We start from the raw sequence: 13,957 nt of genomic DNA on the forward strand, positions 1-13,957 counted from the left end.
TTTATAAATTATTTATTATTTATTATTTTTTGAAAAAATGAAAGTAAAAGTTGGATCGATACCATTAATTCATTCCAATAGATACAGATATGAAAAGATTAAAGATAGTTTGGTTTTAAATGAAAATGTACGACCAGACGAACCACTTCAATTTGTAGTAAACCAAGATGCTCTAAAGATTTTACAATCAATCGACAAACCATTAGCTGTCATTAGTATTAATGGTATGTCAAGAACTGGTAAATCATTGGTTGCTGGTCGGTTCTTTGGTCGACAATCTCAAGTATTTCCTGTATCGAATCAAAGCGAAGCATGTACACACGGTATATGGATGTCGACTGAAGTGATTGACCGTGGCAGTCATGCAGTGTTGTTACTTGACGCAGAGGGAATGAACCATGTTTCATCATCACACAACTCTGACAATGCAATCTTTCTCCTCTCAATGTTGCTCAGTTCTACATTCATCTACAACTCTAAGAATCTAACCACTGCTTCAGATATCGATCAAATCTCTGTCGTTTGCAAACTCAATCAATCATTCAAAATCAAGGTCAACGAGACTATCAATAGTCCCTCTGAAATGACAGATCATCTACCCAACTTTTGTTGGCTCATCAGAGACTTTTATTTGAATCCAACAGTCGATGGAAGATCTGTTACTCTTGGTCAATACATTATCAACAATGTACTGACTTTTACCGATAAATTTGAACCGACTCCAGAAGAAAAGAAGAAAAATGATCTTAGTCGAATGATCCTTCGTACATTCAAGTCATTCAAACCATACTCTCTTCCACACATTGATCATAATGGTTTCGATCAAGAGTTGGACATGTTTATCACTGAAATGTTAAATACCTCTAAACCAAAGAATGGTTTTAAAGATGGAACAACCATTAATGGTCCTAGTATGTTAATCAAATCAAACAAATATTTTTTAAAATCAATCTTACATTTGTACAATCTTTATTAATCCTATCTTTATCTTTCTCTTCTTTCTTTATCCATTTTATCTATAGTTTTATCTCAAATGGTTGTTGAATATACAAAGGCAATTAATCAACCAGGTGTTGTACCATCGATTGAATCAACTTGGAATAATATAGTTTCAACACAAAAAATTGAAGCTTGTCGTGTATCAACCCAAGCATATCTAGATGGAATGACCAATGCCACCAACACTGACATACCAATCGAATACGATCAACTATTCAAACTCCATGAAACCTTTTTATCAAAATCATTACAATTATTTGTTTCAAAGATTGATAATATGATTACTGATGAAATTGAAATTAATTCTTTAATTTCAAATTTTAAGGTAAATATTAATATATATAGAAATATTAATATATATATATATATATATATATATATATTTAATTTAATATTATTATTTATTTATTAATATTTCTTCTCTTTTTTCTTTTTCTCTCTTATTCTAGAATGAAATTAGTTTAAATAAAGAAATGAATGGAGAAATTGAAATTGATGGTGGATTACTTTATCAATTCATTCAAAAGAATATGGAAAAGTCTAAAAAGTATAATCAATCCATCATTGGTCCAATGTCAATCGATTTGACAAACAACTATTTTAAAAGAGCAGATGAAATTGAATTCAAGGATTTAATGGATAGATTCCAAAGAATCGAAACAATCTATAAAGAAAAGTCAAAAGGACCTGCTAGAAATCAAGTATGGAAGCTATTTTTACAAGACTTTTACAATCAAGAGCAACAATTCAAGACGATGAAGAATTATAATCAAGAATTAAAGGAAGTGAAGAAAAACATTCAAGAGAGACAAGTAAAACAAAAAGAGATGGATGACAGAACCATTGAATTGCAAGAAAACATCAAAAACAAGCAAGAAGAGAGCCAAAAAATCCTAAAGGCTACTGCTAAAGCTCAGGCTGCTGCTTTGGCAAAAATGAGCGACCAAATCAAACAACAAGCAATTGAAGGTCATCAGAAATTAAAACAACTAGAAGAGTCTAGAAACAGACATGATGCTGAAATGGTTAGACAACATCAAGAAGCACTTGGAAGAGCAATGTCTGAAATTAACTCTCTACAATCAATGGTATCTGCAAAAATTCAAAATGAAGCCATTCAACAACAACAACAGCAACAACACTACAATCCCAATCCTCATCCTAGTTTTGGTAACGGATTGGGTGGAGGACAATGTGGTGGAGGTCAATTAGGTGGATATCAAGGTGGATTTGGTGGAGATCAAGGTGGATATCAGGGTGGATCCGGCGGTGGCCTTGGTGGAGATCAAGGTGGATATCAGGGTGGATTTGGTGGAGGCCTTGGAGGTCAAGGTGGATATCAGGGTGGGGGATATGGAACTACTATGACTACTAATAGTTGTTTCTCTGGCCAAGGCAATACTATTGGTGGTCAAATGACCTTTGACAAGGGAGAAACACTTTCTGCATGTGTCTCACCCAATGCCCTTGACCTTAACTTTCAAGTACCAGGTAAATTCAGTTTTCAATTAAACAACAAAAAATAAATTAGAATTTAAATCCTTTAATTATCATTTTTATAAAATTGAAATAGAGATAAATTGATATCTTTTTATTTAAAAGATTAATTTCTCTTCAATTGGGGATTCCAAGTAATCCAATTCTGGACCTACTGGGACGATACCGAGTGGATTGATTTGTCTATGACTCTCATAGTAGTGATGCTTGATGTGGAACATGTCGACAGTTGACTTGATGTCAGAGTGTTGGTAGATACGTCTAAGATACTTGGAGATGTGTGGGTAGTCTTTGATCATTCTCTTGTTGGTCTTAAAGTGAACATAGTAGACTGGATCGAAACGAATCAAAGTGGTAAATAATCTAATATCGGCCTCTGTAAAGGTACTACCAACCAAGAATGCTTGTTTGCTCAATATTTCCTCTACCTTGTCCAAATGAATAAATAGGTTTTCAACTAAATAAGAATAATAATATAATAGGATTAGTTTGGGAATTATTATTTGTTGTTGTTTTGTTTTTATACTTACAAGCCTTATCATAACCTTCTTGACCGGAAGCAAAACCACATTTATAAACTCCATTGTTAATGTTATCATAGATCCAACTGTTGACTTCATCGATGGCTTGAGCATGTTGGTCTGGGTAAAAGGTGAGACCTGGACGCGAGGAGAACTCGTCAAATTCCTTGTTAAACATTCTAATGATTTCACTTGACTCGTTGTTGACGATTTGGTTTGTCTTTTTGTCCCACAATACTGGAACGGTGATACGACCAGAGAACTCTGGATCAGACTTGATATAGTATTCCTTGAGGAACTTGAAACCATTGACATCAGGTGTACTACCATGACGATCAGAGAAATGCCATCCTCCATTACCGAGGAAATAGTCTACAATCTCCAAATCGATGGTGCTTTCTAATCCCTTTAACTTCCTAACAATATAAGTTCGGTGTGCCCATGGACATGCTAAACTGATGATAAGCAAGTATCTACCTTGTTCAGGTGGGAATTCTCCTCCCTTTGTAATACAATGTTTAAAACTTGATTGTGGTCTATAAATATAGATAGATAGATAGATAGTAGGTATAGGTACGTTAGTTTTTGATATCTCAATGTTATCGTTTGTCTGTCTATTGTTATAAATTATATTACCTTCTAGTTTGAATATGATTTGTTGGGATATCAATGAATGTTGTTGCTGTTGACATTTTTATATTTATATTTGTATTTGTATTTATTTGTCTATCTCTATATATGTAAAATAATTTGTTTGAATGAACTACCTACTCAAATTGTGTTTATTTAAATCATCTTGCAAACCAAGCTGAAATAAGCAACACCACGGTTTCGGGAGGTCGCGAAAAAATTCGAATTGTTCCGGAAGAGAAGATCGTATAACACTCACTTCTCGACGACTTCTGTGTGTCTTGTTTATTTAGAAAATCTTTTCTTTTCTAGTAGATTATATATTCCAGAGCAGCTCAACTCTTGATTCTTGTTCTGTCATCCATTTTAATAAAAATATAATAATAATTAATAATTATCGTCTTTTACTCGCTGAGCTCTTTGAATTCAATACACTTCAAGGGTAAAAAAGGAGATACATATAATATTAATAGCTCCAAGACCCATTTCAATGAATTTTGCCTTTTTTTAAAATTTAACCGTTGTAAAATAATAATAGTAATGGCACTGCCCAACACTACAATGGAGTCGACTGATCACTTTCTACATTCTCCATTGTAACATCACAGAGAATTTAGATAAATAAATAAATATTTATTGTCATTGTAATATTAATATTAAAAGAAAACAACAAACTAGTTGTAAATATAGAGTAAGTAAAGAATTTAAATCACAATCAACCCAATGGTTAGTGTGAAATCACACACTAGAAAAAACTACCATGGTGGTAAGAGAGAGGAGTGGGTGAATCTGATTGATTGGTGTACATCTCAGACAATGATGATGAGATGATGGTTGGCGCTCAATAATAACGTTATTCAAAATGAACAATAACAACAACAACAAATTAATCATTTAAATATATATTATTCATCAACTTTATTACAAATAGCCACACATTCGTCATCATCATCATTATCATCAATCGGTCGTTTAAAAGAATATAAATTATAAAAGTTAATTAACATTTTATTTTTTAATCAATCATGACATCTACTACTAGTAGTATAACTTCACCAACTAGAACAGGAATGCAAAAATTTGGATTACAAACTGAAAAAGGAAAGGTATTACATGTTTGGAGAAATGCCGATAGATATCAAGAAGAAGGTGTCCGTATTGTAGTACACCCAACAAAGTTTAAAACTTATGATCAAGTATGTTATACAAATATATATCAATTTTTTTGATCTGATCAGATGTACTTATTAACATTTGTTGTATTCTTTTTTAGCTCAAAACAGAATTAAATGCTAAAATTAAATTGGTAACTGGATCGGTTCAAAAGTTGTATGGTATGGATAAAAAGTTGGTAAAGGGTTTGGATGATTTGGTAGATGGTGAGAATTACATTGTATGTGCTGCTGAAAAATTGGATGAATCGATTGTTGCCAAGGGCCTCGTTGGCTTGTTTGGAGGAGGAGCAAGCAAGGGAGGTGAACAAGCATCTACATCCTCTGCACCAAGTGGTCATGAAGAGACTTCTACCTCGTCGACTGCACCTCCAGCAGCTGCCTCACCCAAAAAGGCACCTGTCTCCTCTGTCACTTCACCTCCATCTGGTCCAAAGCGTTTCGAATCCTTTGAGAAATCAAAGGTTATCTGGGCGTTTAGAAACACCGATGACAATCACAAGGGCGAGCGTATCACTGTCCATCCTTCAAAATACAAAACCTATGATCAATTAAAAGAGGAACTCTCCAAACAAGTTCGTCTAGTCAATGGTGCCGTGAGAAAGGTTTACAATAGACAAGGTGTTCTTGTAAAAGGTTTGGAGGATATAGAAGATGGTGGTAATTATCTATGCTGTGCTGGAGAGGCTCTTGATCTAACTAAGCATTACAAGTTCCATGAGTAAAAAAAAAAAAAGAGAAAAGAAATACTTACTACACACATTGTAATGTAATTGACGGAATTGTAATTTAAAAAAGTAAAACAGATATATATATATACCCAACCAATTAATAATAATAATATTAAATAGATAAATAAATAAATAAATTGTAGATAGATTTGCGCAAACCTAGATCCAGAGATATATATAGTTGTAAAGTTGTAGTTGTTCCAGATGTTGATGGTTGTTGTTATATGTAAATTGTGATATTTTTACAATTTATTATTTGTTTAAAATAATAAATGATGATGTTGATGTACTAGTATATATATAAAAAAAAGATATCTTTATCCAATATTATGATTGGTTTAATCATAACCAACTGGAGCCAAATCAGAAAGAACTTCTTCTAAAACCACTTTAATCTCTGATGATGATTCGTCAGAGAGAGCACATTTTACAAAGGTGCATTTAACCTTCATTTGAACCATTTCCAAAGCACCTCTAATGACACCACAGAGAATGTTTGAATAGTATAACTTGTGTTTGAGATGTTCTGGTAATTCTACAAAATCGATAAGAGGGTTATCTTCAATGATGAGATGGAACTCTTTCTTGTCTTGATCCCATTCGCTTATTTGTGCAGTGACACCAAGAAACATTTTAAATCCAATTTTAGAGATTACTTCTGCAGTCTCTACAAAATCATTACATCTTCCAATTCCACTCTTTGCAAGAAACTCTTCAATCAATCTAACTCCAATATTATATCCCCTAAAATGAATATGAATCAATCAATCAATACAAATGCATACTCTTTCAATAACCAAACATTGAATGTTTGTTTGTCATCCGTCATCTGTCATCTGTCATCTGTCATCTTGATTGTTGTTGTACAATACATTTGTTCTAATTTAATATTAACTTGTTCAATATCTTCATAATCCTTGATTAGTTGAGTAACCAATGCCCCATATGTCAATGTAAACAGCTCTGCATTCTAGATAGTGATAGAATATATGAAACAAATGAAGTCATATGTTAGAAAGAGAGAGAGATAGTACTATCGATGATGATAAATGATCTCGACAGTCTATGACACACTACCACTGGTGTCATATCATAAGATCATATTAATATTTGCATAAGAAGTACTCACAATCTTGTCAACTTTAGAGAATACAGTCTCTCCAATCTTTTCGTATTTCTTGCTCATTTTATTATTAATAATAATAACAATCTATGAATAATGATGAGTGAAGTGGTGTGATTTGGTTGTTATTATTAAATTGATCAATTCATCGCAAGTTTGCTCTCTAATAAACTTGCATAATAATGAGGGGTAGGTTGTCAAAAATCAAATTCTTGCAAAACTATTTTTTCAAACGAAAACTGAGTCCTCCACATTATCACATGATGATTGTCTTGTCTTTTGCGCCAGTATTAACGTTGTATTCAAATAATTTATAGATAGTAAAGTCCCTCCTTTTTCTTTCTTTCTTTCTTTCCTTCCTTCCTTCTTTCAATTACTCAAAAGGCATCTCACCACACACATACACACGACCCTTCCTTCTGCAGGATTAATTGATACATATTTGGTAAAAGAAGATTCCCAATAGGACCTCTTCTGTTTGTACGATTATATAGAAAAGACGACTCACCAAACGGTTACTGCAAAAGTCATCAATCACATCACTGCCACCTCACCCAATCTGCAATCAGTAATATTAATTAATAATAAGAAGAGGAAGAAGAAGAAAACATCTGTTGTAGGCGCGCAGCTTTGAAAGATAGTAGTAATAATTATCAATACATTCAACCTAGATAGAGTTGGTAGCAATCAATCAAACAAACAAACAAACAAACTATTAGTACGCGATTTAAACCATACTCTATAGGTAAATATCACTCATGTATATACCTATACCTTCCTTCACATACCCTATCCAATCCCCCAAAACGGAATGATGAGAATCTTTGTTAGTTGGACAATGATTGATCATTGTCGCAACCGATCCACTTATTAGCAAATACACACACACTAGCAACAACAACAGCATTGTCAACAACCCTCGTCGCAAATCACAACACAAAACAGTCACACACCACACCCATTATCTTCATACTAAGAGTACTTGCAAAGTGCTTAAAATATCACAATCCAATTCAAACGAACCAATAGAGTGTGAGAGATGTGTTGCTATCTATACCTACCTTTTTTTTAAAATATTTGATTGATTTGTTTGTTATATCGGCGGTTGATTATACAATGATGGTCGCTCATATTCCCCTCCCTCCAAATCCATCTCTCTCTTTTTTTGTCGACGTTGTTCATTGCATTTCATATATATATTTAAATAATTTATCCTAACTCTAATCATTTACTATAGGATACATATATATAATACGCAGTAATAATATATTATTATACAATTTAAATTTGTGTCGGGAGATTATGTCCACCACAACAACAAATGAAACCATAAGCAATGGTAATGCTGCTAATGGTACCAATAATAATAATAATAATAATAATGCAAGATCAACATTAAAGGCAGGAGCAGCTAATTTTACGCAAAGCTGTTTGGCATTCCTTCAACGTAGTTTGACCATACGAAAATGGATAGAGACTGTGTTGGGCGAGACAATCGATGAAAAAGAGACATTGTTTGAGGCGATACGCGACGGTGTCTTGCTGTGTCGAGTGATGATGACTGTTCGTGCAGACTCTATTCCCAAGATACACACTGGAACCAAACTCAACTTTAAGATTAGAGAGAACCTACTCTTCTTTTTACAGGCACTCGAAGATGTCGGTGTTTCGCGGTACTATATCTTCCAAGTGACCGATCTCATCGACCGCAAGAACGATATCAAGGTGCTCGAGTCACTCGAAGTGTTTGGTGACCTTGTCGGCGAGATTGACAAGAGCAAGGCCATCCAACAACTACCAGAAGACCACGCAATCCCATTTAGCGATGCTGAATTGACCGAAGCCGAAAAGGTACTCAAGAAACTAAACATCTCACAGTTGAAACGTCAACCATGTACCAAGGCACTCCAACCATCTTTAAACAACAACAACAACGGTCTTTCAAATAGTACCAACAACGCCAACAAACATCGTTCACTAACTACCTCTGCCTCTGCCACCAACAAATTCATTACACCATCTTCACAACCAAGACCAAGACCTTCTTTATCTCCTGCTCAAATTAGTATGAAATCAATAATTTATTAATTATTATTTTGTTCAATCATTTAAATTAACCTTTCCTTTTACTTTCTATTTTTAGTTCAAAAAGCAAAACCATTTGAAAAGAGATGGATTAGAATTCAAGCATTGGTAAGAGGACTTTTACAACGTAAACAATTCCATCGTCGTGTTAGAAATGCAGCCTATCGACACAATATTGTAAAAGAAATACTTTCAACCGAAGAAATCTATGTAAAGAATTTGGCACATCTTTCAAAAAACTACTTTGAACCAATCCAAGAAAACGCAGCAAAATTAAATATCAAACACGAGCATCTTAAACAAATGTTTTCAAACATTGAAGTCATCAAAAACTACAACAACAAGTTCCTTGAAGACCTTAAACCAATCATTGAAAACTGGTCTCATTTCCAAAAAATTGGTCACATTTTTAGTCAATTTGTAAGAACAAAAAAGAAAAAGAAAAAGAAACAAAGAAATACAGATAACTAACTTTAATTAATTTATTTCAATAGATTCTATTATTAAAAGTTTATACTCAATACGTTAAAGAATATACACAATCTTATGAAATACTCAACAACAATAGAAAGAATAATTCGAAATTTGAATCATTTATCGCTGAAAAGGAAGCAATCGATGGAAAATCAATCAATGATTATTTGATTTTACCTGTACAAAGAATTCCAAGATATACTTTATTATTGGCTGTATGTATCAAGATAAAGAGAGAGAAAATGAAATATATATTTATTTATTTAATGATTTATGATTTATTTAGGATTTGGTTAAAAATACATGGAAAGATCACAAAGATTATAATGATTTGACAGAATCTTTAAAGACAATGCAAGAGGTTGCAACCTATGTCAATGAAAAAAAACGTGAAGCTGAAAACATTCAAAAGGTGACTGAAATCCAAAACAACTTTGTTGGCAAGTTTGAGAATTTGGCAGAACCACATCGTCGTTTTGTGTATGAAGGTAATCTCCATGTTATCAGTCCCAATGGAAAGGAGTCACCTCGAATCATATACCTCTTTAACGATGTCCTTGTAGGTACCAAACCAACTACTAGTGGTCTCGTCAAAAGAAAGGACCATCTTAAAGTAAAAGAATCGATTCGTATGAATCTTGTAACAATACGTACCAAACAAACTATTCAACAACAGCAACAACAACAACAACAACAACAAACTAAACCAACCGATTCACCATTATCTAATAGTCAAGATAAATCTACCACTCCTACTACCACAACCACGACCACTCCAACAACTACTACTTCTACACCAACTAATAACTTTGTAACAGCCAAACCAACAGTTTCAACAAGCGCCAAACCTCCTGCTTCAGGTGCAACACCACCATATAACAAGCCAGCACCACCAAAACCACCTCCACGTTCAGCTAGCAATACGGGTGTAGTCATTCCAGGTGGCAGTCAACCTCCATCTCCATCGGGAGCAAGCAATTTTAAACCAGCCAATCACAACTCTTCTGCACAAACTCAACAATACTTGAGACAATCGGCGCCACCATCTACCACCAGTTCTTCGCATCCACCATTGACCTCATCGGATCCAGGTCAAAGAAATCGTACATCTACCAACTCTCCAGCTGGTATTGCTCCATTACCAAAACCACGTACCATCACTACTTCCAACAATACACCACCTCTATCGTCAACTACGCCAACAAACAACAACAATACTAACAACTCTCAACAACAAACTGTAACACCACCACCACCACAATCAACGAGCGACTCAACACCTTCAACATCAACATCATCAACATCAACCAATGATATGATCATTGAACTATGTGATTCATTTGGCACATGTATTTTAAAGATTCTATGTAATAGTGTCAAGGAAAAGGATTGTTGGGTTAATGAATTCAAAAAGGTAAAGGAGGATTTGGAAAATAGAAAGATTGTAAATGAAGAAGCAATGAAAAGATCACAAGAGCGTGCAGGTATTGCAAAGGCTGCTCTTAGTCAACAATATGCCACCCTTCGAATCAAGGGTCGTCTCTATGGACAGTCAGACATCAAGTCGGCACTAGAAGATGGTAGTGATTCTCCTGCTGGATCGTCATCGCCTTCTACTGGATCTTCTTCACCAAATGGTGTTGGTGCTGCCACTACAGGTGACCGTGACTTTTCCATTCTCAGAAGACAAACCATGCGTCGTTCACAGGTGGGTGCTGGAGCCGATAGTCCTCTCTCACAATCACCATCTTCCACTCCGACCTCGATTGGCTCTGTATCACCCAAAAACAGCAAAGAGGATCTAACTGACAACAGTGGCGATGACAACTCGACCAAATCAAAGTCTCGTTGGTTTGCATCACTTCGTAGCAAAAAGAAGAAACCATCCTCTTCTACTCTTATCCAGGATGCCTTTTCACAACCTTTAGATCCATTGTCATTATCAACAAATGGCAATGGTAACAACAAATCGGCAGATGATCATGAAGAACATCACAATAATACCACTGTAATTGTAAAAGAGGATGAAAATAATAATATTAATACTAATAACCAGCCAACCACCACTACTGTTGTTGTAAAAGAAAAATAATAATAATCCCCAGCCATATATATACAATAAAATTAATTTAAAAAATTAAAATAACTTTTTATTATTATTTAGGATTATTATTTGTTGTTGTTTTGAGATATTATATTTTACAAAAAATATATACATGATTTATAATTAATTATTATTTTTACTACTTGGATGATGGAATGAAAGATTCCATCATTTGATACTGATTTGAATTGATTTTAAATATTATTACTATTTTAATAATTTGAATTTGGAAAATTTACAAGGTTTGTTGGTTTGTGTTTGGAGGAGAATATTATTACTTATTTAAATTAAAGATTATTATCTAACAATCATAACTGAGCAATGTGACATTTGTAAAACTTGGGATGATACACTTCCCAATAATAATCTTTTGATACTACCCATTCCTCTTGATCCCATTACAACACAATCAACTTGGAATTTATCAGCAACTGATGTAATCGATTCAGATATATCTTCAGATCCTACTAATAAATATTTTGTTTCCTAATGAAAAGAATGAATCATATTAATATTATTATTTGTAAATACAATTTCTCTTGTCATTCATTTCATACTTGAGTTGGAATTGGTTGTTCTTTAAAATAATGTAATTCTTTTACAGCCATATCTCTCTTTTTGTTTGAATTTTTAATTTGTTGGATAGTGTCTTCGGTGGTATCAACGAGGTCAGGAACACCTGATATCATTTCAATGACCATTTTAGAGAGCGTATATTTACTTGGCGAACATTGTGAATTGTCTATTGGTAGTGGTGGGAATACTGATAAAAATATCAAAGTGTCCTCTTCACCTGTCATAGAGATAGCCTTTGAAGCGGCTAGTCGACTTGAATGCGATCCGTCTACACAAACCAAATATTTCATTTTCTTCTTCTAATATATTTTAATAAATTGGTTGGTGAATGTTAACTTTAACTTATGATTTCTTATTCTTGATATTTGATTTATAAACTGGTATGTGTCTGTCTATTAATATTAATATAGTGTACTATTAAGTCGTGACTATAAATGTCTGTCTGTATGTGGATAGCTATGAAAACACTATTTCTTTGGCTATGCCTAATTAATTGAAAAAAAACAATAAAAATAATAATTATTCAAACTTTGAAAATCGAAGTTTTGACAAATTTGAAAGGATTGGAGAACAACAATTAAAATCAGCAGTACCAGCAGCTTTTATTAAAAATTTAAGAAGGTAAGCAATCCATGATAAATAATAATATTATTATTTATATTGGTTGTCGATGTTTGATGGTAGTTGGTGGTATTATCTGTATCAACTAACCTCCTACCTTGGATAAGATGATCATCTCCATAAAAACAATAAATGAATGTAATGTGGTTGGGGGGGGTTGATGAAGAATGAAACCACCACACTGTTTCTCTCAATGGCGAGCGGATATTGCAATGCGCAGCTGTCATACCCTTCTTGATGGTATCCTCCTCATTTGAAAATGAGAGCGTACGTGCTTTGAGATAAAAAGCGGATAGAAGAATGCATGAATGGGTTCACAACCCCTACAAAAAATTGGTTGTTCATCCATCCTTTCTTCATAGGTCTGAATAGTAAAACCTGTTTATATTCTAAATAAATATATAGAGTGAAAAGATCATCCATTCGTTTCATTTCTCCTTGAGGATAGGATGATTAGGGTCTATTAATTTTTATAAATTATTTTTTAAAGTATTGATTTTAGAATAATAGATTATTATAATGAAAACGAATTTTATAAATACAGTGTGTCGTACAACTAAAATATGAATTCTTCTATTTAGGACAACTCTAAAGGTAGGCAGGTATATTTCAAATATATCAACTATTAATAATAATTTAAAATCATTTCTTAATTATTGATTTACATGACAAGAAACAATGAAAGACTGAAACTATGGTAGTAGTGGCCCATTAGTATTAGTAATAAGAGTAGTATTCCAGTAACGCTCTCCAACTTTCATCAAAATTAACTCAACAATACAAGAATTTAATAGTGAATACATTTATATGGTCATCAAGACTATCTAATAGTAGAGTAAATTATGCCCTTTCCTCACCACAACCAATTCCCCAGGCATTGGGATATGGATACTTCTCTCCTCAAAACCCTTTTATTGGTAACAATATTACCATGACCTTTGAAAGTCGTACAGCTGCCGAAAACATTGTAGTTCTTTTCAATCGTAATGAACACATTCCAAGTAAGTAAACACAAGTGAAAAATATTTGTTTCTATATATTTATATATATTGATGTTTAAATTCTTTTTTTTGATATTTAAAGTATATAATATTAGATTTCAAGGAGCTATTTGTAGCATTGAAATCCAATTATGTAACCATCAAGATCTACAATTCAGATCTTTTATTTCTACAACTTCAACAACTTCAACGACGAGTCCAACAACTTGAACAACAAATCCAATGAATGATAATATCAGATTTTCATTTGAAAAAACAATGGTAGTGATATGTCATAATATCTCTAACTATATATATTACCAATTAATTAAAACTGATAGAATTGGTAACTGACCAAAATAATTATTAGATTTCCACAACTCGTCCAATCCATTAAACGAAATAATATACCCTCTCTTTCTTTTGGGTGTTACAACTATTTAT

At 33.3% G+C, this 13,957-nt stretch overlaps 7 protein-coding genes across 7 annotated transcripts; 4 read left to right on the top strand and 3 right to left on the bottom strand.

The window, feature by feature from the left end:
- Window positions 1-37: 37 nt before the first annotated feature.
- On the top strand, window positions 38-2,525 carry DFA_05517 (uncharacterized protein; the record flags this gene model as incomplete). The annotated part of the gene is made up of 3 exons (XM_004361179.1): window positions 38-911; window positions 1,023-1,324; window positions 1,449-2,525. The coding sequence occupies 3 exons, from the start codon at window positions 38-40 to the stop codon at window positions 2,523-2,525; spliced, it is 2,253 nt and encodes a 750-aa protein (XP_004361236.1).
- A 69-nt stretch (window positions 2,526-2,594) lies between these two features.
- On the bottom strand, window positions 2,595-4,133 carry DFA_05518 (putative glutathione S-transferase; the record flags this gene model as incomplete). The annotated part of the gene is made up of 4 exons (XM_004361180.1): window positions 2,595-2,953; window positions 3,027-3,553; window positions 3,654-3,749; window positions 4,081-4,133. The coding sequence occupies 4 exons, from the start codon at window positions 4,131-4,133 to the stop codon at window positions 2,595-2,597; spliced, it is 1,035 nt and encodes a 344-aa protein (XP_004361237.1).
- A 539-nt stretch (window positions 4,134-4,672) lies between these two features.
- Window positions 4,673-5,674, top strand: DFA_05519 (doublecortin domain-containing protein; the record flags this gene model as incomplete). The annotated part of the gene is made up of 3 exons (XM_004361181.1): window positions 4,673-4,843; window positions 4,921-5,540; window positions 5,671-5,674. 3 exons carry the CDS (start codon window positions 4,673-4,675, stop codon window positions 5,672-5,674), a joined length of 795 nt encoding a protein of 264 aa, XP_004361238.1.
- Window positions 5,675-5,888: 214 nt separating this feature from the next.
- On the bottom strand, window positions 5,889-6,736 carry trappc3 (trafficking protein particle complex subunit 3; the record flags this gene model as incomplete). The annotated part of the gene is made up of 3 exons (XM_004361182.1): window positions 5,889-6,294; window positions 6,423-6,520; window positions 6,680-6,736. 3 exons carry the CDS (start codon window positions 6,734-6,736, stop codon window positions 5,889-5,891), a joined length of 561 nt encoding a protein of 186 aa, XP_004361239.1.
- A 1,239-nt stretch (window positions 6,737-7,975) lies between these two features.
- gxcBB (pleckstrin domain-containing protein) lies at window positions 7,976-11,324 on the top strand (the record flags this gene model as incomplete). The annotated part of the gene is made up of 4 exons (XM_004361183.1): window positions 7,976-8,738; window positions 8,817-9,178; window positions 9,253-9,447; window positions 9,519-11,324. 4 exons carry the CDS (start codon window positions 7,976-7,978, stop codon window positions 11,322-11,324), a joined length of 3,126 nt encoding a protein of 1,041 aa, XP_004361240.1.
- A 309-nt stretch (window positions 11,325-11,633) lies between these two features.
- On the bottom strand, window positions 11,634-12,202 carry DFA_05522 (uncharacterized protein; the record flags this gene model as incomplete). Its single annotated transcript, XM_004361184.1, has 2 exons — window positions 11,634-11,822; window positions 11,894-12,202. 2 exons carry the CDS (start codon window positions 12,200-12,202, stop codon window positions 11,634-11,636), a joined length of 498 nt encoding a protein of 165 aa, XP_004361241.1.
- A 144-nt stretch (window positions 12,203-12,346) lies between these two features.
- DFA_05523 (uncharacterized protein) lies at window positions 12,347-13,744 on the top strand (the record flags this gene model as incomplete). Its single annotated transcript, XM_004361185.1, has 5 exons — window positions 12,347-12,356; window positions 12,500-12,533; window positions 13,115-13,135; window positions 13,275-13,534; window positions 13,617-13,744. 5 exons carry the CDS (start codon window positions 12,347-12,349, stop codon window positions 13,742-13,744), a joined length of 453 nt encoding a protein of 150 aa, XP_004361242.1.
- Window positions 13,745-13,957: the final 213 nt, after the last annotated feature.

Source organism: Cavenderia fasciculata, assembly GCF_000203815.1.
Source record: "Cavenderia fasciculata unplaced genomic scaffold Scf_Dfasci-G-o-80e12.f1-5, whole genome shotgun sequence".
NCBI lineage: Eukaryota > Evosea > Eumycetozoa > Acytosteliales > Cavenderiaceae > Cavenderia > Cavenderia fasciculata.